Raw genomic sequence first — 24,594 nt, 5'->3', positions numbered from 1 at the left:
ATCCTAGGCGTATATGACTTTCTTCTTTCAGACTAATCCAGTCGGAGTTATATGAAAAATTGTCTTTGACCTTTCAAGCTGTTTTAATGCCACTCAGCGGGTGCTGCATGCATCAGTACAAAAGAAGTTAAATAAAAAGCGACCATCCATAAAAAAAGTTTCTCAGACGGCTCCGGGGGGTGAACAAAGGCCTCCTGTAGCGAATCGATGCGTTTTTGTAAGAAAAATATCCATATTCAAAACGAAATAATCATTTCAATGTAGCTTGTGCCAACAGTCCTAAGCAGCTCCGGGCGGATGACATATGAGTTCAGCGTTGCGCATGTGCCGGTGAGTCTCGTGAAAATGGTTTACTTCTTTAAACAGTCGAGCAGGATCTGTTGTCAGCAATGGCACAAAGGTGTGTTACTGTTTAAGTCTCAGATCAATATGCTCAATAATGTGTCTTTGACCTTATTTTACTCTCCTCACATTCTTTGTTACCTGCCTCACAGACTCATTACTGACTGATGGCTCATTATGGGAGGCCCTTTGTCTCTCAGGTGTGAATCACTAAATATTCATGACCATTGTCACTCCCTCGTATACGGGCATTCTATCACAAAACATGTAACAAATGTTAAATCAATATATTGTTTTCTGTGAACGAGTGAACATGATAATTTTCACATCATTTTGTAGCAAAAACTCTAGTCTACCACATCCAGTTCTCAAAAGTCTTGTGAACAAATATTCTGTATGTTTTATGGCCTTATTTCAGTGACTTAAAAAAAAATAGTTTTTCACTAACCATGCATAAACATTGTTACTGATGGCTCATTATGGGAGGGCCTTTGTCTCTCAAGTATCACAAAACATGTCTTACAAAAGTTAAATCAATATATTATTTTTGGTGAATGAGTGAACAGGATGATTTTTACATTTTGTAGCAAAAACTCTAGTCTACCACATCCACAAAGTCTTGTGAACAATTGTTCTGAATGTGTTTTATGGTCTTATTTCAGTGACTTAAAAATGTAAGTTTTTCACTAACCATGCATAAACATTGTTTTCTCAAAAACACAAACATGTACATTAATGCTGCTCACATATTATTGTAGCCCAGTTTGTGCTGAATACTGTGTTATTACACTTTAGCCATTAATATTTTTTTAAGATACTGAAAAAAACACAAATGTCAGGGCATGTCAAAACTTCTCCAGGGCCCCAAAACACCCTTAGACCTCAGAGGGTTAAGGCAGTTGGGACCACAGTCACCAAGCAAACCATTGGTAACACACTACGCCGCAATGGACTGAAATCCTGCAGCACACGCAAGGTCCCCCTGCTCAAGAAGGCACATGTACAGGCCCAAGTTTGCCAATGAACATCTAAAGGATTCGCTGTGTTTGGAGGGAGAGAAATGCTGACTATGACCCCAAGAACACCATCCTTACAGTCAAGCACGGAGGTGGAAACATGCTTTGGGGCTGTTTTTCTGTAAAAGCTTGGACGGGAACCTCCTTCCCTCAGCCAGAACACTGTAGATGGGTCATGGATAACTCTTCAAGGATTACAATGACCCAAAACATACTGCCAAGGCAACAAAGGAGTGGCTCAAGAAGAAGCACATTAAGGTCATGGAGTGGCCTAGCCAGTCTCCAGACCTCAATCCTATAGAAAATCTGTGGAGGGAGCTGAAATGTCGAGTTGCCAAACAACAGCCAAGAAACCTTAAGGATTTAGAGAGAATCTATAAAGAGGAGTGGATCAAAATCCCTCCCGAGATGTGTGTAAACCTGGTGACCAACTACAAAAAAACGTCTTACCTCTGTGCTTGCCAACAAGGGTTTCTGCACCAAGTACTAAGTCATGTTTTGCTTGGGGATCAAATACTTATTTCACTCACTGAAATGCAAATACATTTCTAACCTTTATATGTTTTTTCTGGATTTTTTTGCTTGGTATTGTGTCTCTATATGTTAAAATAAACCTACCATAAACATTAAAGACCCTTCACTTTTTTTGTAAGTGGGCAAACTTACAAAATCAGCAATGGATCAAATAAATATTTTCCTCACTGTACGCAAGTAATATCTACCGTCTTTGATGTCAACACATACTTTCAAAAACTGAAGGGGGAGAAATATTAACAAGCTTGATTGACCTGATAGATAAATAATAAATCAATAAATAATAATAATAATCATAACCTGCCAGGCTATTTTGATATGACTTCTTTATCTCCCTAGAATAATGTGACTGCTCTAGAGAACAAAACAACAACAAAAAAAAAATCATTATCGTTCATTTGGAGAACTGTTTTAATCTGCTGATAAAGATGCAAATGCATGTTCATCTATTTTAACCTCTTTTTTGTTTGAAATAAAAACTTTTTTGGAATTTAGAGCCATTCAGACAGAATCACGTTGTCCAGAATTATTGCTTCTTTCAAGAAGACATGATCAGTTATACTGCTCATACTGAAGACACGGATCTATTACACCTTCCTGTAGCATTCAAGTTCTATGAGATCTCACTCACACACTCACACAAAGCTAAGCATGAACTAAGATTTTACAAAAAACAATTACATATGCATCATATGCTCTTTCAATCAGACGTTAACAATAATTTTCAAGTTACCACCTAATAAAAGTTGACATTAATTATAAGAAGAATGTGTCAGGCAGGAAGTGATGTAAGAGAAGCATCATGCTTGTTTTAAATGTAGTCAATGCTATTATTTTGTTGATTACATTCATTGGCCTGTTGAGGTAAACCGTGTTCTGAGAAATACAAGTGCTAGAATCATATTTGTTTATAGTGTAATGACCACTATAAAGAGATGCAAGATGAACGACGCAAGATACAGAAAAGCTGATCTTTGGACCAGCAGTTGTTTCGTAACGATGGAGTTTCCAGCACCAAATCTTTCTAGACAGCAGATTCTCCTCAGTGCTGAAGATGTTATTGATTCTGCTTCTTTGAAAGGTACCTATTGGACAAAGAGACAGAATTATTAGGGTTGTAAAAATAATTTATTACACACTTGTATTGAATTAATTACACCATATGCTTAATAAATTAGAATTAACCACAATTAGTCACATATCTTAATTTGGGAGACTTTTTCAAAAGACAAATTATTGTGAGACGATGGCATTGAAGAGACAAAAAGTGTTAAGTGTTAATTCATTCATAGCTGCACACAGTTCATACCTGCGTTATTTTAGTATCACTGATATCCCATTATAATTTTTGTTGCTATATTGGCCCTACAGTTCTAAGTATTTAGAATCCTCTTACATTTACCCAAATTGCTTCAAACCAGATCAGAACAATGTCAAGACACAGCTGTTTTAGTTTCTAGTATTAGTGCACTTAATTTTAGTTATTTTAGTACTTCATCTTAAACTAAACTAAAATAAAAAAAATGCCTTGACATCTAGCTAAAGTAAAATAATTTTTATATTATTATTATTCAGTTATTAATTTTTGTATTTCAAGTAGCTTTATAATCAGCACTCTATATCCCTCTTCATCTCTCCTCATATTAAAGTGAATATAGTATTTTATTCACTTTACCTTTCCCAGTGCTTGTGGTTGAGACCTGAGAAGTCATCAAGTTTAGCAATCTCCTTCAGATACAGAGACAGCTTATAGAGTTCTTTGTCTTTCTCACGGTTTAAGTGTGCCTTCATGAACGGTCTGATCTGTGACCAATACAGAATGACAGAAACAATTAACATGAGTGGTGGGAGAAGAGAGGAAAAAAATGCTCTGAAGCATCATGATTTTTATTTCTTTAACAATTCTAAAATGGTTTGGAATAATTGATTTGCTTAGATCTTCACCACAGTTGGCACTTACATATGCGCAATATTCTGCTTGCTGTCAATTATCTTGTGAACAAGCATTTAAACTTCCATAAAAGTTTGGAAAGGTTGAAGCAAATTACTGTGAGCAAAAGCACAAGTTTCTCACAGCACGTATCCTGTGCAATGAACCCAATGTTGCAATGATTGACACGTCTATGTGTGGTGGCTCTTGATGCCTTGACCCCAGCCTCAATCCAATCCTTGTGAAGTGCACTCAAATTCTTGAATCGATTTTGCTTGACAATCCTCATAAGGCTGCGGTTCTCTCGGTTGGTTGTGCATCTTTTTCTTCCACACTTTTTCCTTCCACTCAACTTTCTGTTAACATGCTTGGATACAGCACTCTGTGAACAGCCAGCTTCTTTGGCAATGAATGTTTGTGGCTTACCCTCCTTGTGAAGGGTGTCAATGATTGTCTTCTGGACAACTGTCAGATCAGCAGTCTTCCCCATGATTGTGTAGCCTGGTGAACCAAACTGAGAGACCATTTTGAAGGCTCAGGAAACCTTTGCAGGTGTTTTGAGTTGATTAGCTGATTGGCATGTCACCATATTCTAATTTGTTGAGAAAGTGAATTGGTGGGTTTTTGTTAAATGTGAGCCAAAATCATCACAATTAAAAGAACCAAAGACTTAAACTACTTCTGTGTGCATTGAATCTATTTAATACATGATTTTCACAATTTGAGTTGAATTACTGAAATGAACTTTTCCACGACATTCTAATTTATTGAGATGCACCTGTATGCACAGAGCCGATCCTCCCTATACGCAAAATACGCAAGCTGCGTAGGGCCCCCGAAACACCATGGGGCCCCTTGCTCGTTTCCTCGTTTCGTTTTTGAATTTGGCCAGCGGTTATGAAAACATGAATGATCATTTATTTTAATGCGGTGCGCTGTCGCTCTTTCTATGTAAAAATCAGACAAATCATGTAATGTGAATGTCGTACGGTCTTGCTCGAGACTAAATGCGGTGCGCTGTCGCTCTTTCTATGTAAAAATCAGACAAATCATGTAATGTGAATGTCGTACGGTCTTGCTCGAGACTAAAAAAACAAGTTGAAAGCGTACCGAGCCGCGGAAGAGACACTGTTTCTCAAGCACTTTCCGCGAGCGTGAGACTGAGTGAAACATGCACAAATGCGTTTCATTCATTCGTTCATAACCACTCATACCCCACTCCACCGCCCAAGTGGAAAAATGCACTATTACTGCCAGATCTCGATTGCCAAAAATTACACTGTGTTTGATGCAAAACTAACTCGACTAAATCAAATGAAAAAAGAAAAAAAAAAGCATATTTTCATGCTTTCTCAAGGAAAGCAGATTTTGAAAGTCCACTGAAAACATATCTTACATTTTTGGTCACAGACAATTGTTGAAGATATACGTTAGTCAACACGCCTAAGTGGTAAAAAAAAAAGTTAAAATAATAATAAATGTTTTTTTTTTAAATAATAACAAACATCAGGAAAAAAGAGGAAACAATAATCCTCAGAACATTTTTAAAATTCGAAAAGATTTTATTTTTAGGCTACCCTTGCTTTCCGTAGCTATGCTTGTGTCCAGGCCCGTAGCCAGCTATGAGGTCACCGAGGTCTGGACCTTGGTAAATGTCTCATGTTCAAAAATAAAATTTGTTCTCTGAATGACTAATTTGCTGTTAAACTCTTCATATGAATGTCTGCATGACATGTATAATTCAGTTTAGTTTGCAAGAATGTTTAGCGTCCGTGGTATGAAAATGATTGCTGCGAGACGCTGCCGGAGTGAACAAGGCTTCTTGAAGTTGTGAGTTTCTGACACTTTAGAAAGTTAATAAAGTAGGATGTTGAAGTTTATGGTCAGCGATATCTATATATTATTTTATTTGCAAAAGATTTGAAATAATTTCGGTTTATTTGTATTTATTTTTCGGTTTTTGTTTGTTTTAATAGCAATATCTGGCAACACTGCGTCGCCGGCACTTAAACTTACAGTAATCAAAAAAGCCCATGGACAGGTTATTGCTGACAGGATAGCACATTCGGTCAGAAACGTTATCAACGCTGTCAAAATAGTAGCATTTGACACTAGTACACAGATCTGTAGAACAAGTAGGATCCAGAATGAAATGAAATACGCAAACACTATTAGTCTATGCTATGTCATTCAGTAGTTAAATTAATTAATTTAAATGAGATGTTAAAATTAGATATCAAATTAAAATCAATTAGTTAAATTCAGTAGTTAAATTTTCACAAGTCATGCTAAAAACATTCATAAGAGCACTAGACAAACTTATCATCTATATAGCAATGGTTATTAATAAAAACTGTAACAGTAATATGTATTGTTGCATGAATAATAAACAGCTGATAAAATTATCCACCCCTAACTATAGTAACGTTTTAACAGATTTTGATGCAATAAATAGGGTATGATTTTAAATCATCTCTGATTTTATTGTTGCTTGCAACCAGGGGCGTCATGCTCTCATTATTTTTGAGGGGGCATGAGTGGGGGGGGGTCATCATGTGACACACAGCAGCCACAATAGCACTTATGTTTTATTAATTTTTTTTCCTTCTTATTCGAAACATTCCCAAACGCATTATATCATAAAAAAATCTCGATTCTCACCTATGTTCACGAGTTCACACTTGCATATAATAAACAGAGTAAAGGTTATGCGTATTTGGCGTGCTGTCCGGGGAGAGGGCTCTGAGCTCTGTAATTTCTCCCGAACCCGGGGTACTCCCCCTGTCCCAGTGGGAAGTAGAGATGAGTGGGAAGTAGAGATACAGGCTCCTGCGGGAGCGGGCACTGCTGCGGCAGTGGGAAGTAAAGATACAGGCTCCTGCGGGAGTGGGCACTTCGGTGATAACTGAAAAGAACCTCTGGCTCCTGGGTACCGCTGTGGCATCTGAAGAGAGAAAGTGGCTTCTGCGGAAGTGGGCACTGCTGTGGCATCTGAAAAGAGAATGTGGCTTCTGTGGAAGCGGGCACTGCTGCTGTGGAAATGAGCTGATGTTAAAGGACCCAGCTGATGAGGGTTCGGTGAGCTTCTTTGATATGGAAGCGGTCTGACCAAATGTCCAGCTGCCGAGTGCCTGGATCTGAGGCTGGGAGAGGCCTTTTTAGGCAGCTGTGGTAGCTGTGCCTATGCGGAAGGAGTGGATGGAGTAATGATCTGCTGGGATGCCGGATAGCAGTAGAATGGACTTGAGGTGTTTTTGGAACCAGAATGTGTGGCATTGGCCTCTTTTCAGTTTGTCTGTCTTGCTTGCTTAATGAATAAGAGATTGATTTGGTATCTAGCACTGATAGGTCTGATAAGGTTGGGTAGATTTTTGTATTGAAGCAGGACGTGATGGTGAGTTCCGAGCAACCGTACCGAGCCGTATCGTGCCGTGCCATGCAGTGGAAAAGTGCCATTTGATGGAGCTGGCTTGGAGTTATTCTTTGGCATTGAGATGGGAGATGAATGAGGTGATGGTGAGCATCAGGGAAAGGCAGGTTGTAAGCAAGGTGAATTTTTTTTTGTTTTTTAAACCATTCCAAGCGTTTAAGTAGGATTGGAGGGTCCTGGGGAGACAGCCTGAAGAATATAACTGAGGGAGGCATCTAGAAGGGTTTATATATATTTTTTTTTTGTACTTTATTTTTTTTCTTCTGCGTGGCTTACGGGAATATCGGCGCCAGCAGCCTGAATTCCTGGAAAGCAGAACGGGAGAAAGTGTCAAGCTGAAGTACAAATGAGACATCTTAGAAAAGGCATTAATGCAGGGGAATGGGATCGGCCTTTATTGATGCAATGCACGGCTCCTTCGTTATAGCAATGCGCTACGATGCTGGTGGTGGACCATTCTTTCCCCCACAGGGCAGCGACTAGAGGATAACTCGATATAACTCTAGATGCATGGCTGGGATGGAGCCGGGAGGCGAGATGATCAAAAATAGTCTAAAAGGTGGATGGGGTAAGGGATTGCGTAATTATTGGAGAGAATCTAGCAGATAGCCTCTGATAACATTTAGAACATTTTTGGTTTGCTATGTGAGCTGGAGGCCACTGAAAAGAAAAAGGGGTTGTTAGTAATGGGAGGAAAAGACTGAGATGTGTGGGCCTGTGTTGCAGGCGGAGGCAGCCTCTAGGCCACAGGAAGTAAGCGGGGTTTGTGACATCCTGAAGAGCCTGTGCCGCTAGCGGGGGCTATGGTAGCTGGAGGCCACTGGACAGAAAAATGGTTATTAGCTTCAGCTGCTGTAGCTGTAGGCCATGGGAAGGGGGTGGGGTTTGTGACATCCTGAAGAGCCTGTGCCGCTAGCGGGGGCTATGGTAGCTGGAGGCCACTGAACAGAAAAATGGTTATTCAGCCTCACGTTTGCTTCAGCTGCTGTAGCTGTAGGCCATGGGAAGGGGGTGGGGTTTGTGACGTCCTGAAGAGCCTGTGTTGCCTGCACTGCTAGCGGAGGCAGCCTCACGTTAGCGTCTGCTACGGGAGCTGGAGGCCGCTGAAAGGAAAAAAAGGGGGTTAGAAGTAACAGGATGGAAATACTGAGATGCGAGGGCCTGTGTTGCAAGTGGAAGCAGCTTTGCGCTTGCTTTGGCTGCTGTAGCTGTAGGCTGCGGGAAAGTGGAAGGGTTAGTGACATTTAGCGGGACAAGCTGAAATGCCTGGGTAGCCTGCAGTGTTGCCGACTTAGCAATTTGTTGCTAGATTTGGCAACTCCTCAAGCCTTGTCCACATTAATACTTTTCCATTGAAAACGCATCTTTTCCTCTCGTTTTGGACTTCCATCCACACTAAGACAAGGAGTCCAGGAAAACAGCTTTTGAAACGCTTTCTAGAGCAGATAAATTTGAAAACGCTGTTTTCAAGTTGTAGTATGGACTGTGGAAACGGAGGCTTTTGAAAACAATGACGCATGTTTAGTCATGTGACGCATATTGTACCAATAGATATGTTTAACCAGTAACGTTAATTGTGCAGTTATGTGCTATTCACTTTCACACGGTTGCTAAAGATATTTACTTTGCACACTCTTCATATTACAGTCCTAAAAAGACAACAGAAAATTGTCTTTTTAGAAAAAAAACACGAGGGCAGTTGCGTTTTAGATCCATTCGGAGTGAGCGTGCCGTGGATGATGAAATATTTCCATAAATGAATTGATCCTGCCAGAAGAATTGCGTGAAACTTATTATGTCTGTTCCGTCTGTATCATCTCAGTGAGGTTTTATACATGCACAGTAAGGCGAATGTAACACTTTCAGACATTTCAGTGTGAATGATAACTTTGGAAAAATGCCTTGTTTGCTTCATGGTTACAAAATGGCATCAACATCCATTTATGTCATAACTTCGTTTAACTTCGCATAACTTCGAGGAGAGCCGGGTCTTGTGCGGGACGAAGGTGGTGTCGAGCAAGGCGAGCTCGGGGCTTTGCATGGTCTATTGGCCACCTTGGCGGCTGGAGTGGATTTAGGAGTGAGGTTGGCTAATTTGCAGGGTGACAAATAGATCGTACAGATCTGCTTTGTTTACCCTCCGCGAGAATGGTGCGTTGGAATTAATCAGCATTTGCCTCGGGCTTAAATACTGTCCACTTTCTGATCGGAGGAGTTGCTGGTACGGCCGAATGATACGAGAGCAGTGTGAGAGATTGATAGGAGAGCGTGTGGCTGGTCGAGAAGAGCGGCGGCCGCGATGAAACCTGGTGCACGGCGGCCGTGTCTGGCGGAGAAGGAGTGATCATGGGACCTGCAAATTGCGGCGGAGGATCTGAAAAATCCCCAGTATTGGTCTCGTCGTTGGACGGGAAAAATTGGGTCTGTGATAAAAAGGCAAAGGAGCGAACCGAATGCTGGAATACTGTAGAGAGAATGAAGGTAAGATGGCTTGGGATATTTATAGAAGTTTTCTTTCGAGCTGATAGGATAGATGGTGTAATTGCTAATGATGAATTGGCTGGGTTAATTATCTGAACGTGCTCCTCCCGAACTTTGTTAATAAAACATCATTTAGTTGATCTATAGTGGATGATGGTCAAAGTAGCCTATAATGTAGTCTATTAACTATGCATAAAAACCTGCCTGTTTACTTAATTAACAGATATGGGTGTCATGCCATAACAGTTTTAATACGACTGACTTTATATTTAATGTGAATTTAACATAGAAATTTAATGTGAATAAAAACATTGTAAGTTAGGCTACTTATCATAAAACTTTCATTGAAGAGAGCAAAGAACATTTACATTATCAAAGAACATTTTCACTGACAGCCTAGAGTTCAAGCTAGGGTTGCCAACCGTCTCGTATTTTGGGCCTAATTGGGACTGATACAACAGCAGCAGTGCTGATCACTTGAGAATGATCAGCGATATCTATCATCATCAAATCACAGTCCCCCTTCACGCAGTATACGTTAAGTAAATCAGAAATCGTGAACATATCTGTTCGAGGAAGGCTGTGCAATCCTTTGCCGGCTCGTCGCTCCCGCCTCCTAGCACACGGTGCTAACGCCAATTCCGTCTGTGTTTTCACTTCAGTAAATCAGTTTTGGTGAATAATAGGGGTGTTTATTTTACGTGATTATTTTTCATGAGTCCAACATCCCGCCGCGCAAGAGACGTGATCAGTAAGGGAAGTCGTCTTTCACTATTGTAATGTTGTTAAATAGAGAAAAACATTTTATATTTAAGTAACTAATAGCATAATTCTTAACCTTGGACCTTATTCTTGAAACACAAAATGACCAATAAAAAGGTGTCAAGCACCAAAAGCAGCCCATATTAAATCTATAAGCTGTCTTTAATTGAAAAATACACATTTTCATGCATACTATATATGTGTGTGTGAGTGTGTGTATACACTGTCACAAACCGTGCATTCATAAGCTCAACAGCATCGTGTGTGACTGGTTATAATGCAGCGCTGTACAAACGTGTCCATCTCTGGCTCAGCGCCAGCCAGTGAACGCAGATTTGAAATTAGCAGCTGATGATATGACGCGCTGAACGATTTAATCACACTGATTGTATCAAATATACAAAATATTATTCGGCTATTTTTTGTCTTTTGGAAGCTGCATTCAAAATCCACTTGGCTCAAAAATCTGTCTTTGAATGGGCATGACGCCTCTGCTTGCAACATTACTTGGCAATATTTTAAAGATATTACTTTTGGTATTTTGCATGGTCTGTTATTGGAGTAGTGTCACCGGGGTGAGAGTTTTAACTCCTATTCACTTGGAATAATAAATGCAGAGACATATACACTGGGGGAATCCCCCATCTCCCCGCCCCTCTGAATAATAATTACGTATCACAACGTAACTTTGTGTAAACGTTATTTGGCCATTTTTACTTGGAAAAGAAGCTATACGTTTTTCTAGCATTCGAAAAACAATGGATAAACCTGAAACGATAAGTAGTATTGGGGATGAATTTCATTTTCAAATAAGGTAGGAAATGTGGATACTTTTAAATAAACAACCAGCCACGGTTTTTCCCTCTTTGAGTGTGTCCTAAAAGCCGATGAGGAGGGGGGAGGGGTGTCATAATCTTAGCACTCAGCATACCCGGTTAAAAAAAGTCACCGCTCACCACTGAAGAAAGTGCCATTATTACAATTTAAAATAACTCTTTTCATTTTTAATGTATTTAAAAAATATGTAATTTATTCCTCTGATGAAAAGCTGAATTTTCAGCAGCCATTACTCCAGTCTTCGGCATCCCATGATTACTCAGAAATCATTCTAATATGCTCATTTTGTGTTCAAGTAACATTTCTTCTTTTAAATTTTAAAAGCAGTTTTGCTGCTTCATATTTTTGTGAAAACTGTGTTTTTCGATTCTCTGATTATTAGAAAGTTCAAAAACAAACAAAATTAAAAACAGCAACATTTATTTGAAATAAAAAAAACGTGTTTGGTAACAATGTTAAATATAATGCCTCCTTTCTCAGTTAAAGTACTAATTTCTTTAATATTTAATATTACTGCAGAATTATAAATAAGAAAAAAAAGTAGATTAATGCTGCAGTCCGTAACTTTTTTTTTGGTTAAAAATTATCCAAAATCAATTTTTGAGCAAGTACAGTACATAACCAGCCAGTGTTAAAAAATATCTCCTTACCTTAGCTCAATTCACAACGGTAAGCTTATAATAATGTTTTCTCATTTGAGTGGTACTGGTAGGAATTCACGGGAAATTCGAGCACGCCGCCACGTCATTACATCACGTCTGTAAACAAAGGCGGCGTCCAGGCTAGTAGGCTATAATGCACGCGAGGATGCTGCAGGTGGCAGATCATTAATAGCCTTTTCTCACAGCAGCTAGAATAATTAAATTTATAATTTTGATGCCGGATTGTAGGTAATCCATAAAGGATTATGCGTTTATGAAACACATGTGACTGAAATTAGATTACATTCCCGTTTTACATGTGCATCTGATTACAGATAGCACAAGATTTGTATTTTAAAGAGAACCAGTTCAAAGAAAGAATAATTAGCTTTTTGGGTTAAAATAATTTCTTTATATGAAATTCGAATGGTATGACAATTAGAGATTAGACTGTACAGAAATGTACATCTACATGCTAATACACACCACATACACGTAGTCACGCAATGCTGATGTTGTTAACATTAACAATTTGAGAACAGTATAAAGTATAACAATAATAATAATTTGCACGGTTTGATGTGATATGAGCTAACCGATAGTTAGATTTAATCACCATTGGTAGCGCAATTTATTGTAATGCTTTTTTCCTCAGTTGGCCAGAACAAAAGTAGCAGACTTGTTATTTGTTCAGATGACAATATCCGGTGAAAATTCTTATTTGGGTCATATACTCCAAGACGCAGGCTGAAATCTGAAGTACAGTATCCACACCGGTGCAGTGATTGACAGCCACACATACTCCTCATAACATTAGATTAATCCGCGCTGGAGCCATGCCGGTGCACAACCCACGGAAAGAAGATAATTCTGCAAATAACTGCAATTGCATGTTTCAAACAGAGATGGTGGTGACAGAGAGGCAAAACTTACAGACTGCAGCTTTAAGAATCCATTTAAAATTAGATTGTGATTCCCAGAATCAGATCGGATCATGAGGCACCAAAACATTCCCAATTAATTGTAATGTTTTATGTTGTTTTATATTAAATCAGAAATTAAGTGTAAACATCGACTCTAGCATACCTTCAGTCCATTCTGTGGATTCATGAGAAAGTTTCTTCCGATGTCATCAAACATAATTGTGTTCTTCCTGTTGTAGAACTCACTATATTTACCCCATATGACTCCTAAAGGCTTCACCTGAAACATTATAAGTACACATTATGCACTAATAATACACTGGGGTTTAAAAGACAATTAATATTAATTTATACTATTGATTTAACTGCACTGCCACTATCGGACGAGAACAAAATTTGAAATTAATTGAGCTGGAACTGCAACATTGACACTGTTATTGAACTGAACTAAATTAATATTGAACTGACTTATAATGACTGACTGAATGATGAGACTATTGCCTTCTGTAAAGCTGATTATTGCTGAATTAAAATACATTTCATAATTGATTAATTTTGCAACATGGACAGTGTTAAAAACTGAACTAAATTGAGCTGAATAATGACACTAGTGTCTTTGTAGAGCTGCATTAGAGTTTAAATTTAATTTGTTTTATAATTGATGAATTTTACATCAAGTTATTTTCATGTTTATTGTGATGTTGCTTTGAAACAACATGTACTTTATAAACAATTTATACACTATAACTCTAAATAAATGTGACTTGACAGAGACAATGATGTGTTGTTTTTTTACTAGAATGTCTGACCTCTACGACTCCTCTTTTAGGTGTGTGCACAGTGATCATAGCTGCACCGTCCAATATGAAGGTGATCTTATAGTTTGGGTTGTCCGTCACCCCCAGTTCCTAAAAAAAAAAAAAAACCGGTTCCAATATGTTATGCAAGTAAAGGAGGCCTCAACAGTATCATCATAACCTGAGGCACATTTGAGGCTTGTGGGAAAACTGCACATTTCAGTGAAAAATCCTTTTAGCGCATCATAATATTTATATGGATTATGGCCTTCCATTATAATGCGGAAAACAAAATATATAATTGGACCTACTTTCATTTTAGCATCAATCCACTTCATACTTGTTGCAGCTGAAAAGACATGAAAGACGAACAAAAGATCTGAGTACTTGAGCATCAGGAAAATATTCTGCAAGACTTAATTGTCTAGATAGATACTTACACCAGATGACAATATCATAGTCCTCATATGCTGATGTAAGAAATTCATGTAAGTATGGTCTCATCAGCTCCTGGCCTGTTTCTGCACATGACTTATGATCTACATTTATAGAAAATAAAAAAAGAAACATTAACAATATACTTGGGATACACCGATACCATTTAAAAACCGAGTACGCGTACCGATATTTTTTTTCCTGGTACTCGCCGATACCGATACCTGTTTTTGGGATGTGGCAGTTTCCAAGTACTGACAAAGTGAAAGTAATAATTTTAGGATAGCTTCTCTGTAATTATGAACAACTGTAACTCAAAACAATTTTTTTTTCTGCATGTCACAAGGTTGTCAAAGTATAATCCATTTTCACAGTATCTAATAATTTCCACAACCAAACCAAGGGCATAATAAAATAATAATAATAAAAAAAACATATCTATCAACCTGTCACAAAGTTGTCAAAAAGCTACAAACTAATTTCAATGAACAAATATTTATAAAACTTTGTAAATGTTCAATGTTGTGTAACAATCAAAAGTGTACAGCGAAATATAAGTGAACTGTCTAATCACGGTAAGCAACACAATAATTGTAAGTGTAAGTGTTCATAAGCCATTAGTTAAGGATGTTCATGTTTTTGATTTTGCAATAATTTTTGTAAGATGAAAAGTACAAAAGGCAGTCAATCAGTTTGGATTTTTCAAAAGTAAGTGGCAGGGTTTTTTTTTAAGGAACAGAAGCATCTCTGCATGTTCAGCTACAAGCCTGCTTTTGTTGTCAGTCAGAATGTGTGACACTGAGCTGAACAGTCTTTCAGTTTCCACACTGCTGCATGGGGCTGATATTTTTGTGCCATTCGAACCAGAGCAGGAAATCGCAGATTATTGACTGCCCAGTACATAAAGGGTTTCTCTGAACGATGCATAGTGGTCTCTTCGAGGTATGCTTCCATTTGTATGGTAGTGGCTGTTGGAGCTCTGCTCTCAGATGTAGATGCACATCCATCTGCAATTTCTTCAAAAACACTGTCCAGACTGCTACCTGGCTTGTCACTGTGAGACCTTTTGTCAGCTGGTGCGCCATGTGTCTCAGGTGTGGCTGTCTCTCCCACAAAATTTTTTTACAGCTCCAGTATCAACACTTCTTGGGCCTGCCTGGCAGTGTCTGTGTTGGAGAAGAATCAATCTTTATACCTTGAACAAAAACAATGATGACATTAACATTTGTTCTGTGCAGTTAAAAAAATATAAGAAGAAGAAATATAAATTACTCTTGCATTTTTTAATCTATTTCCCTATCACCCCATTTAAGCTTTTATATTTTATTATAATGAGCAAATTAATTAATTAAGATTGAGCACAAAAATAGGCCTATTGATTACCTCGTATCAAGTAAACTTGCAATGCAGTAAAGCGTGTTTTGCTCCATGTTGGAAAAGCACCTCTGCAAAGCATCAAGCGAAGTGCTCTTCATTGTTTTGATTCCGTGGTCCTCATCCATTTGTTTCAGCAACAGTCTTTGTAGCACAGTGACAGCAGGAATTACATCTGAGGCTAAAGCATCTGAAGAACTCACCTGATGAGTCATTTCCTCATAGGGAGCCAAGACATTTACCATCTTCTCCATAAGATTCCACTGGTTTGCAGTTAGAGTGGGAGGGAGCTCGTTTTCAGACACATATACTCCAATCAACCTTTTTTGCTCAATCAGAGACTGCACCATGTAGAATGTGCTATTCCAATGAGTCTGCTCGTCTTGCTGATGTCTTTTTATTGGTTGACCGAGCTGTGTCTGAATATCCTGTAACCAAGAGTATGCCAGGTTGGAGTGTTTAAAGTGGCCGACTATTTAGCGCCCGACTCCCACAGCCTCCATAACACTGCGCTGTGATAACAGACCCTCTGTGACAGTCAGCTGCAGAGTATGTGCCACACACAGAAGACTAGAAACTCCGGCCTCCTCCATGCACTTTACCATTGTCACGGACCACAACATGGACAGAACTTTTGGGAGTTGCCCAAGTTGCAAGCATTTCCTCAAATACGCTCACTGTCGCTCGACCCGTATGTGAGCCCCGAAAATGCTTTGCATGAAGCCTGATTTTTCGTAGAGTGAAATCGCCATCTATCCATTGTGCTGTTAAGCTGATGAGAAACACTGGATTTACACAACTCCAAATGTCAGTGGTAAAGCTAATTGCTTTTATGTCATGCAGCATGCTCACGGCATGCTTTTTCACTGCGTCATGTATTTGTGGCAATACGACATCTGTGACATGACGGCGACTGGGAATCTCATACTTCGGCTCCAAAACATTAAGGCAGCGACGAAATCCCACGTTATCAACAACTGAAAATGGTTGATCATCAAGAACAATGAATTGGGTAAGCACCTCTGTTAATTGTTTGGCTCTCGGGTTATCTCTTGTCATTTCCTCTCATCTTGCAAGGGTTTGCTGCATTGCTGAGTGCTAACGTTACTGCTAGCGGCAAATTCTGTGTGCTCACTTTTGTGTTTCAGTTTCAGTTGTTTTATCAGATTACTCATATTATAAGTACCACTTTTTGTACCTCCTCTTGCTATTTTTGCAAAGCAAAGTTTGCAGTCTGCCATGCATGGGTTGTTTTGAAATATTTCCACACCGCTGAGCCTGACATTCTGTTGCTGCTGCCGAAGTCTGTGCACTGAAAGTTCTGTCGATGACGTCACGAGGTATCAGTCTTTGGTATCGGAGTGTTTTTACAAGTACAAGTACGAGTACATGAGCTCAGTATTGGGCGCGATACTGATACTGGTATCCCTATAATATACTCTACAACACATACACACAGATTATAGGAGGGTGTACTCAGTTTTGCAACAACATTTTATCACTTTGATAAGAAAAATCTTATTTTCCTGAATAATTTTACATGCTACTTTGGTACTTGCTGGAACATTATATCTTCAAAGAACCCTAATATTTCTTTAAGTAAAGAGTAATTGCTGTATTAGATGAGTTTCAGAGGGGTGTACTCGTTCATGCTGAGTACTGTATATACTGTATAAGGTCAAAGAAAAAAGGGGTTTATATACACTAAAAAAATATAGTCAGGCATATTCAAAACAAGAATAATTTGATGACATACTAAAAGTGCAGCCCACAAATACTAATTAATTGTAATTTTAAATCTTTATACTTTGCCACCATCCTTCAAACAACTAGATTGCCCATTTGTCAGCAAGTTTTTATAACAGCTGTGTAAATGACAGCAGAAGCAGATGTTGAAAAATAAAATGCATTTTATTCTACTGTTCTGATGTTCCCTGTCATGCATGCTTAGCTTGTCACTTTGTTTCTGATATGCTTTTCCCCAGCAATTACCGCTTGCAGCTATATTTATGAATACCTTTGGTTTGCCAACATAAATTGTTATCAGGATACATATTTTGTGTGGAGAATCCTCTTAATGGTCTCTCTTGAGCTTGTGACATTTTTAAGGGAGACTCTGTTTAGAAATATTGGTAAGCTATTATTCTGACAATTGCAAACCTCAATACCTTTCTCACTTCCATGCTTGAGTGCCACCCAAGCTATTGGGTTTACTTTTTGGCAGTGCCTAGCAACTTTTGTGGGCATCTAAAATAAATCAATGTAACAAAACAATACATAATGCACAAAAATATTAAGTTTAACATATTTGTTAATTCTAATTCTATTTTATCTATTTGTTTTCTTTTTTATTAAAAAAGCTCTCTAACACTTGCACTGTTTTCTAACTGCTTTTTTTTTCCATTTAAAAAAGCCTCTGACACTCTTTATTCTTTTTTTCTATTCTATCTACTTTTCTTTTTATTATAAAAAACCCTCCAACACTAGTGTACCCCATTCTTGTTCTATTCTATCTACTTGTTTTCTTTTTTTATCTTTATTTATTTTTTAATTTTGTTTATATATTTTTACACAAATGTACAACATATATAAAAACATTGAATAAGCGTTGTATGAATTGTATATGTCTGAGGGAAATGTAGCCTACTGTTTAAGTTAAGGGAATGTTTTTTCATCTTATTTGATCCATAAAACACAATGTCAAAAGCTGTGCTACTATAATGAATTGTAGTTTTAATTTTAGTGTGTTGTATTATATTTTTGTGTTTCCATGAAGTGAAAAGATGCATTAAGAGATTGCGCGGTCTCTCTCTTTTTGAAGCTTAATACGACTAAAGTTCACCGAAATCTTTGAAACGTGTAATGTAAACTACAGTAACGTTAATATGCTTATTTGAAGTTAACATGGACGTGTCGAATGGGTTTTTGCGTGTGTAAACCTTTGCACTCCCGTGAAGTTAAAAGTTGACATTAAACGCGTCTAACAACCTGCCATGCTGAAATGTCGCTCTTTTCAAACGGGGCGGATTACACAGCGTTTCTGGTACTGCGGTCAAGCCAGCCGCGCTTTGAAAATACACGGTCAAGCCAGCCGCACTTTTTTTTGACTTGCGCGTACAATCGTGTACTTACGGTACGGGTGCTGAGAGCAGTCAAAATGCATGTAAAGAAGCTGTCATACCGACGTTTCCTTTATACTTTTGGTTATTTTAACTTTTATTTTTAGTTTGTTTAGTTTAGTACATTATTTTTGTATATAAACGATTGTATTGTACATTAATTATTATAAATAATGTATTAATGTGTATTAATGTTAATATTAATGTGTTTTATTGTTTTTTTTATTTAATGTGTGTGTGTGTGAGAGTGTGTATATATATTAGGGGTTGAACGACTTCTGATTTTTTGAAGTCGACTTTGTGATGAAAGTCGAGTCGAAGTCGACTAGTCGCTAATGACCTCATTAATGAACAAATAGGTCTGGAGCTGTGATAAACAGCTTGTGCACAGCTATGGCATATGACACAGCGCTGCCCACATGCTGTTGCTCCTATAACAGCTTTTTTTAATCAGTTCTTTTGTCTTTAAGTCGTTATATTTCTCACAGATTTCTGCTCGTTCTAAATCAGATACAGATAACGTAGCACAGTAAAGATTACATTAAATAAGCTGTTTAAAACGTGCATTCTCCCGTTCAATTTCGAGCATCCCGTAATATAATCACACATGTCTTGTGGAGCGCTTTCAGAGTGTGCATTTATTTGTCATTTTAACTGTTTGGAAACGGAGTGTAAATGTGGAAGTCCTTCAAAGATTTCTTATCCTGTTGTGCCCTCTATAGGACCAGCGACTAGTCGACGTCAAGCTTAAAGCGTCAAGGCAGAGCATTGAAGTCGACTAGTCGGTGCAACCTTTAATATATATAAAATGTATGTATATATGTGTGTGTGTGTGTGTGTAACAACAAAATGCGTCCAAGCACTTCCACTGTGTCCCATATTCCAATTCATATGTATTCAGAGTGACCCTGCCTATCACTATTCATTTTCAAGACATTTTATGGTATAGTTTTGGAGAAAACTAAAAGCAAAATCACCCCCAAACAACAAAATGCGTCCTAGCACGAATTATTCCCATACACTCAAACACTCATAAAAAGTGTCCCTTTATAGGTTAGCTCATTCTTTCAATTCATATGTATTCAGAGTGACCCGGCCTATCACTCTATTCATGTTCAAGGCATTTTACTGTATAGCTTTGGAGAAAACTAAAAGCAAAATCACCCCAAACATCAAACTCCATTGTTGCACTTGGATTATTTCCGTATATTCCAACACTCATAAAACAGAACTACGAAGATAAGGTATACATTTCTAATTAGGGTATTTTACAGGGTGCAAGAGTCAAATTAGTTTAGCCAGGTCAATCTTTTCCTTTAAACGTCAATAAAAATATAACTTTGCAGACTACCTTTTGTCCTCTTAATTGCAAGTGTTTATGTAATTATTTTATTAGCTTTTTTAACACTTGTTTGAAACTTACATACTCTAATTCACAGTATAAAATATTTCTTCTGTGTTTAGCATATAATTGAAATGCAGTCATTTCTTTTCTATACGTTACTGGCCTTTTTTGGTGCATGTTATGTTTTCAAGCTACTTTTACTTTGTATGAGTTTTGTGTAACCTGAGAACCGCAATGCTAAAAAGGATCCAATTTGACAGGTAGTCACGTTTCCAAGACAGTGATAGGCTTTCACATGCTGTCAATCACTTTTTTTTCTGTGACGGCCTGGGGTCCGTTAGAGCAGTGTTTCCCAACCTTTTTTTAGTCGCGGCACCTTTTGGAAATTTTAACAAACTTGTGGCACCCTACAAAATAAATTGTCACAATATTTGAATTTCTAACTTCGATATGATAATTTGAAAAGTATAGATATTTGGTACAACAGGGAAGAACTGCAGAATATAATGTCATACAGATATTTTTAATATTATTAGTGAACTAATTTTCGGCAGCCGAAATTTCGGTGCATCTCTAATTATTGGTGACATCAGAAATTAACATTTTTTTAACATTTTAGCAATTTAAAAATATAAAAAAATGATTTTTTACACGGCACCCCTGCTCTCGACAGACGGCACCCCGGTTGGGAAACACTGCGTTAGAGCATCGATCAATAGGCTATATGAGCGATTGTTTTAAAAGTACTTTTAAGTCAATCTAAAAGACATTTCTGTCAGTTGCGTTGCCAGACTGTTTGTGAATTGCCAATTCTTCGCATGAAGGTGCTGAAAAGTATGCACATATTATGCAAACAGGATGAGCAATCCAAGGCACAGGTAATCATGCAATTAGCCATGCATTACAAGTAAAGGCTTTCATGAAGCAAGATATATAGCCTACTTATATATATATATATATATATATATATATATATTTCGTCATGAACTTTTGACAAGTTTAGTTGCTATTTAACCAATAACAATTAGGCCATATTACCTATAAAAATAGGCAGCTCTTTTAAAAAGAGATATATATATCGTTTTATATATATATATATATATATATATATATATATATATATATCGTCATTAACTTTTGTCAAGTTTAGTTGCTATTTAACCAATAACAATTAGGCCATATTACCTATAAAAATAGGCTATATTTTATTTATTTATTTTTTTTTTTTAAATCATTTTAGTATTTTTTTAAATACTACGTTATGTTAGCGATTTATCTTAGTATTATCGTTGGTGTTGGTGATAGATTTAATCAAACATTTGTACAACTCAGCTCGGTTCGAAAGAGATAAGATTCTATAGCCTACAGTATTTATAATGCAGAACATATATGACGCAAATATGTGGACACATATATGATTTATATGTGCACATAAATTAACATATATGACGCTTTATGTGTGTGCACTCATGTGTGCATGCAAGTACTTAAGAACTGATTGTACAATTTTGTTTACAATAAAACAGGCAGTAATAAACTTGATTGCCAAATAATTTATTTTTGAAACAGACTGAATGAAAGTCATTATCTGTTCGTTTGATTGGCAATAAAAAATTATATGTATTATATGTAAATTAAATGTAATTGCAAAGAAAATATAAATGCATTGTTAATAGATCAATTCGCAAGCTCAAAATATAACTTTTGTCCATCCCACCATATTCATTGCTAAATAGAGAGGCTAAAAGGAGAAGCTAAATGACTAGGTAAATTGAATAGCTAATAGGAAAAACAGCAGGGAAATGGAAAGGCAAATGGGAAACATAATTGCGCTTATTCCTGATTAGACCTGTATTCGTAATTCTGTTTGTGAATCCATTAATTTTTTTCTCTTTTTCAATTGCATTTTTTTACATTTTGAAATTTACCATTTTATTTATGAATACATTCATGTATTTTTATGTTGATGATCTACTCAATGAGTGTTTTATGTTGTTGTTGTAAATTCCTTTATAATATTAACTATTTATTGATGTATCAATATTTCATTTATTCATTAATTGTTTTCATGATTAGTCTTTTTTTATTGGCCATTAAAAGATCAAATAGTACATTACTTTTTTTTCTTTTGTCTTTATATAATTAATTATATTGTAAAAAAGTTAATTAATGCCTATTTTTGTATTGTACAATTAGTTCTTAATTAATGGAATGCTTTTTAACTATTTCTGTGAGACTTGTGCTCTTCCATAGGAACACAAATAGGTGAAAGAATGGGTGAAACTATAAGATCATTTTTTGAAATTTGAAAACAAATACTAAAAAAAATGCTAAAAAAAGTTACTTTAAGTTACTCACAAGAACTGGGATGTTTTCAGCTTCCAGGAATTGTGTACAGATCCTTGCAACATGGGGCCGTGCTTTATCATGATAAAGGCCATGATAAATCACGACCCACTCAAGTCGGCTACGACAACGAACTGCAGTCAGTTCGAGACCCCGATGAGGATGACGAGTACACGTGGTCTGTGGTTGTGAGGCCGGTTGGATGTACTGCCAAATTCTCTGAAACGCCTTTGGAGATGGCTTATGGTAGAGAAATGAACATTCAATTAACAGGTAACAGGTCTGGTGGACATTCCTGTTGTCAGCATGCCAATTGCACGCTCCCTCAAAACTTGCGGTATCTATGGCATTGTGCTGTGTGATAAAACTGCACATTTTAGAGTGGCCTTATATTGTGGCCAGCCTAAGGCACACCTGTGCAATAATCATGCTGTCTAATCAGCATCTTGATATGCCACACCTGTGAGGTGGATGGATTTTCTCGGCAAAGGAGAAGTGCTCACTAACACAGATTTAGACAGATTTGTGAACAATATTTGAGAGAAATAGGCCTTTTGTGTACATAGAAAAAGTCTTAGATCTTTGAGTTCAGCTCATGAAAAATGGGGGCAAAAACAAAAGTGTTGCGTTTATAATTTTGTTCAGTGTATATATATACACATATATACACCTTGCTACGTGTACAGTGTTAGGCTAACCGAGACTTGTCATTTGCACTTATATATTGTTGAAATGCCGCTCTATCTGAAAGCACGTGCTGGAGATTTACAACTAATCACAGGAGCGCCTTTACTGAGGAGATGCGCATGAAAATCGCATTCGATTTTTTGCACAGCCCTACTTGTAGTTAGATAGATTATTCTTATTTTCTTCATTTTTATTTGACAGTATATTTTTTCCGTAAACATAGCACATACCGAACCGTACCGAAACCGTGACTCTAAAACCGAAATACTAACGGTATTGCATATAACGGTATAACGGTAACGGAAGGTGAGTAAGTTGAACCGTTCCACCCCTACCACCTTCTAAAAGCGGTGCTAAGTTTGCGACTGAAAAAACAACAACCACCCAACCCAAAAAGACAGTTTGATGTGGACAAGCTGAAGAACGATGCAGTAAATCACCAATGCCAGCAGTGTCTTGCAAATGTGCTTCAGAATCCTGAGAATGGTGCAGTGGAAAATCAATGGTCATTCAAACATATGGTGATATATTGTGCCGAAGCGATAGTAGGCAGGTGAAGATACCTGGAAACTGACTGATAAACATAGAAGCCCTAAACAGATTAAGGAATAAGCAAGGCCCGATTAAGACAGACAGGATGAAGCAACAAGGTATCAGATACTTGACAAAAGAGTGAAGAATTTCTGCTGAAGATACTTTGCAGATGATTAGTGTTGTTTTTGGCGGCCTGTTTTAAACAACTGTGAGAATGACTGAATTAAACTCCCGCGGGAGGTAGAAGGGACGCACTTTAATAGAGAGCAGTTCGATCTCTGGGGAGCAGTGTGTAGATAAAACTGTAACATCAGTGCCCCAGCGAGTGTTAATCATAAAGCACACGCCTCCACCTCTGCTCTTACCGGAGTTTAGCGATCTGTCATGACGAAAAACGGAGAATCCAGGCGGTGTTATGGCCGTATCGGGTACTTCTGAGTGTAACCACGTCTCACAGAAAGCCAGAACGCAGCAGTTTCGAATGTCCCGCTGGAATGTGATTCTCGCATTAAGTTCGTCAAGTTTGTTATCCAGAGACTGTATGTTGGCTAACAAGATGGTAGGGAGAGGAGGATTAAAACTTCTTTTCCGCGATCTGCATAGAATTCCAGCGCGTTTGCCTTTCCTCCTTTTCCGACGGCGTCTTAGGATGCAGGCCGGCAGCAATGGGAGCTCGTAAATGCTGAAGCTGGAGTTCCGAGGCGCCATTGTTTCCGAACCGAAGTTTAAGTTAGACTGGATATCCAGTAGTGTTTGTCGATCATACTGGATGAGAGTCTGTACTGTCTGAGCAAAAGCATATAAGAAGTAACACGAATAATACAAAATAACACGAGAAACAGCAAAGTTTGCACAGAGCACTCGTCAGCGACGCCATCGTAGCGGCACGCCGGTGTATCCTGAGCGGTGAACTAATTTTCGGCAGCCGGAATTTCAGTGCATCTCTAATTATTGGCGACATTAGAAATGGATATTATATAATAGCTGCTTTTTTGAACATTTTAGCAATTTAAAAATTATTAAAAAAGGATTTTTTACACGGCACCCCTGCTCTCGACAGA

At 37.7% G+C, this 24,594-nt stretch overlaps 2 protein-coding genes across 3 annotated transcripts in view; both read right to left on the bottom strand.

Annotated features, from left to right (window-relative positions):
• Positions 1–2,039: 2,039 nt before the first annotated feature.
• The window catches only part of LOC107672805 (ubiquitin-like domain-containing CTD phosphatase 1), a 30,553-nt gene continuing 7,998 nt past the window's right edge, over positions 2,040–24,594 (bottom strand). For both annotated transcript variants that reach the window (XM_016466174.1, XM_016466175.1), the window contains exons 7-12: positions 14,134–14,232; positions 14,005–14,042; positions 13,706–13,804; positions 13,060–13,176; positions 3,568–3,695; positions 2,040–2,977 (exon numbers count right to left, since the gene is read on the bottom strand). In XM_016466174.1, the coding sequence (XP_016321660.1) occupies positions 2,950–2,977; positions 3,568–3,695; positions 13,060–13,176; positions 13,706–13,804; positions 14,005–14,042; positions 14,134–14,232 (509 nt within the window). In that variant the 3' untranslated portion in view covers positions 2,040–2,949. The remainder of the gene's footprint in view (positions 2,978–3,567; positions 3,696–13,059; positions 13,177–13,705; positions 13,805–14,004; positions 14,043–14,133; positions 14,233–24,594) is intronic.
• On the bottom strand, positions 15,285–16,274 carry LOC107672806 (zinc finger BED domain-containing protein 4-like). The gene is made up of 2 exons (XM_016466176.1): positions 15,512–16,274; positions 15,285–15,323 (listed from the first exon to the last, which is right to left on the bottom strand). Exons 1-2 carry the CDS (start codon positions 15,850–15,852, stop codon positions 15,311–15,313), a joined length of 354 nt encoding a protein of 117 aa, XP_016321662.1. The 5' UTR covers positions 15,853–16,274; the 3' UTR covers positions 15,285–15,310.

This window comes from Sinocyclocheilus anshuiensis, unplaced genomic scaffold, assembly GCF_001515605.1.
Source record: "Sinocyclocheilus anshuiensis isolate Anshui unplaced genomic scaffold, SAMN03320099.WGS_v1.1 scaffold556, whole genome shotgun sequence".
Lineage (NCBI taxonomy): Eukaryota > Metazoa > Chordata > Actinopteri > Cypriniformes > Cyprinidae > Sinocyclocheilus > Sinocyclocheilus anshuiensis.
Note: the sequence above shows the minus strand (reverse complement) of the source record. Positions and strands in the feature narration are given on the sequence as shown.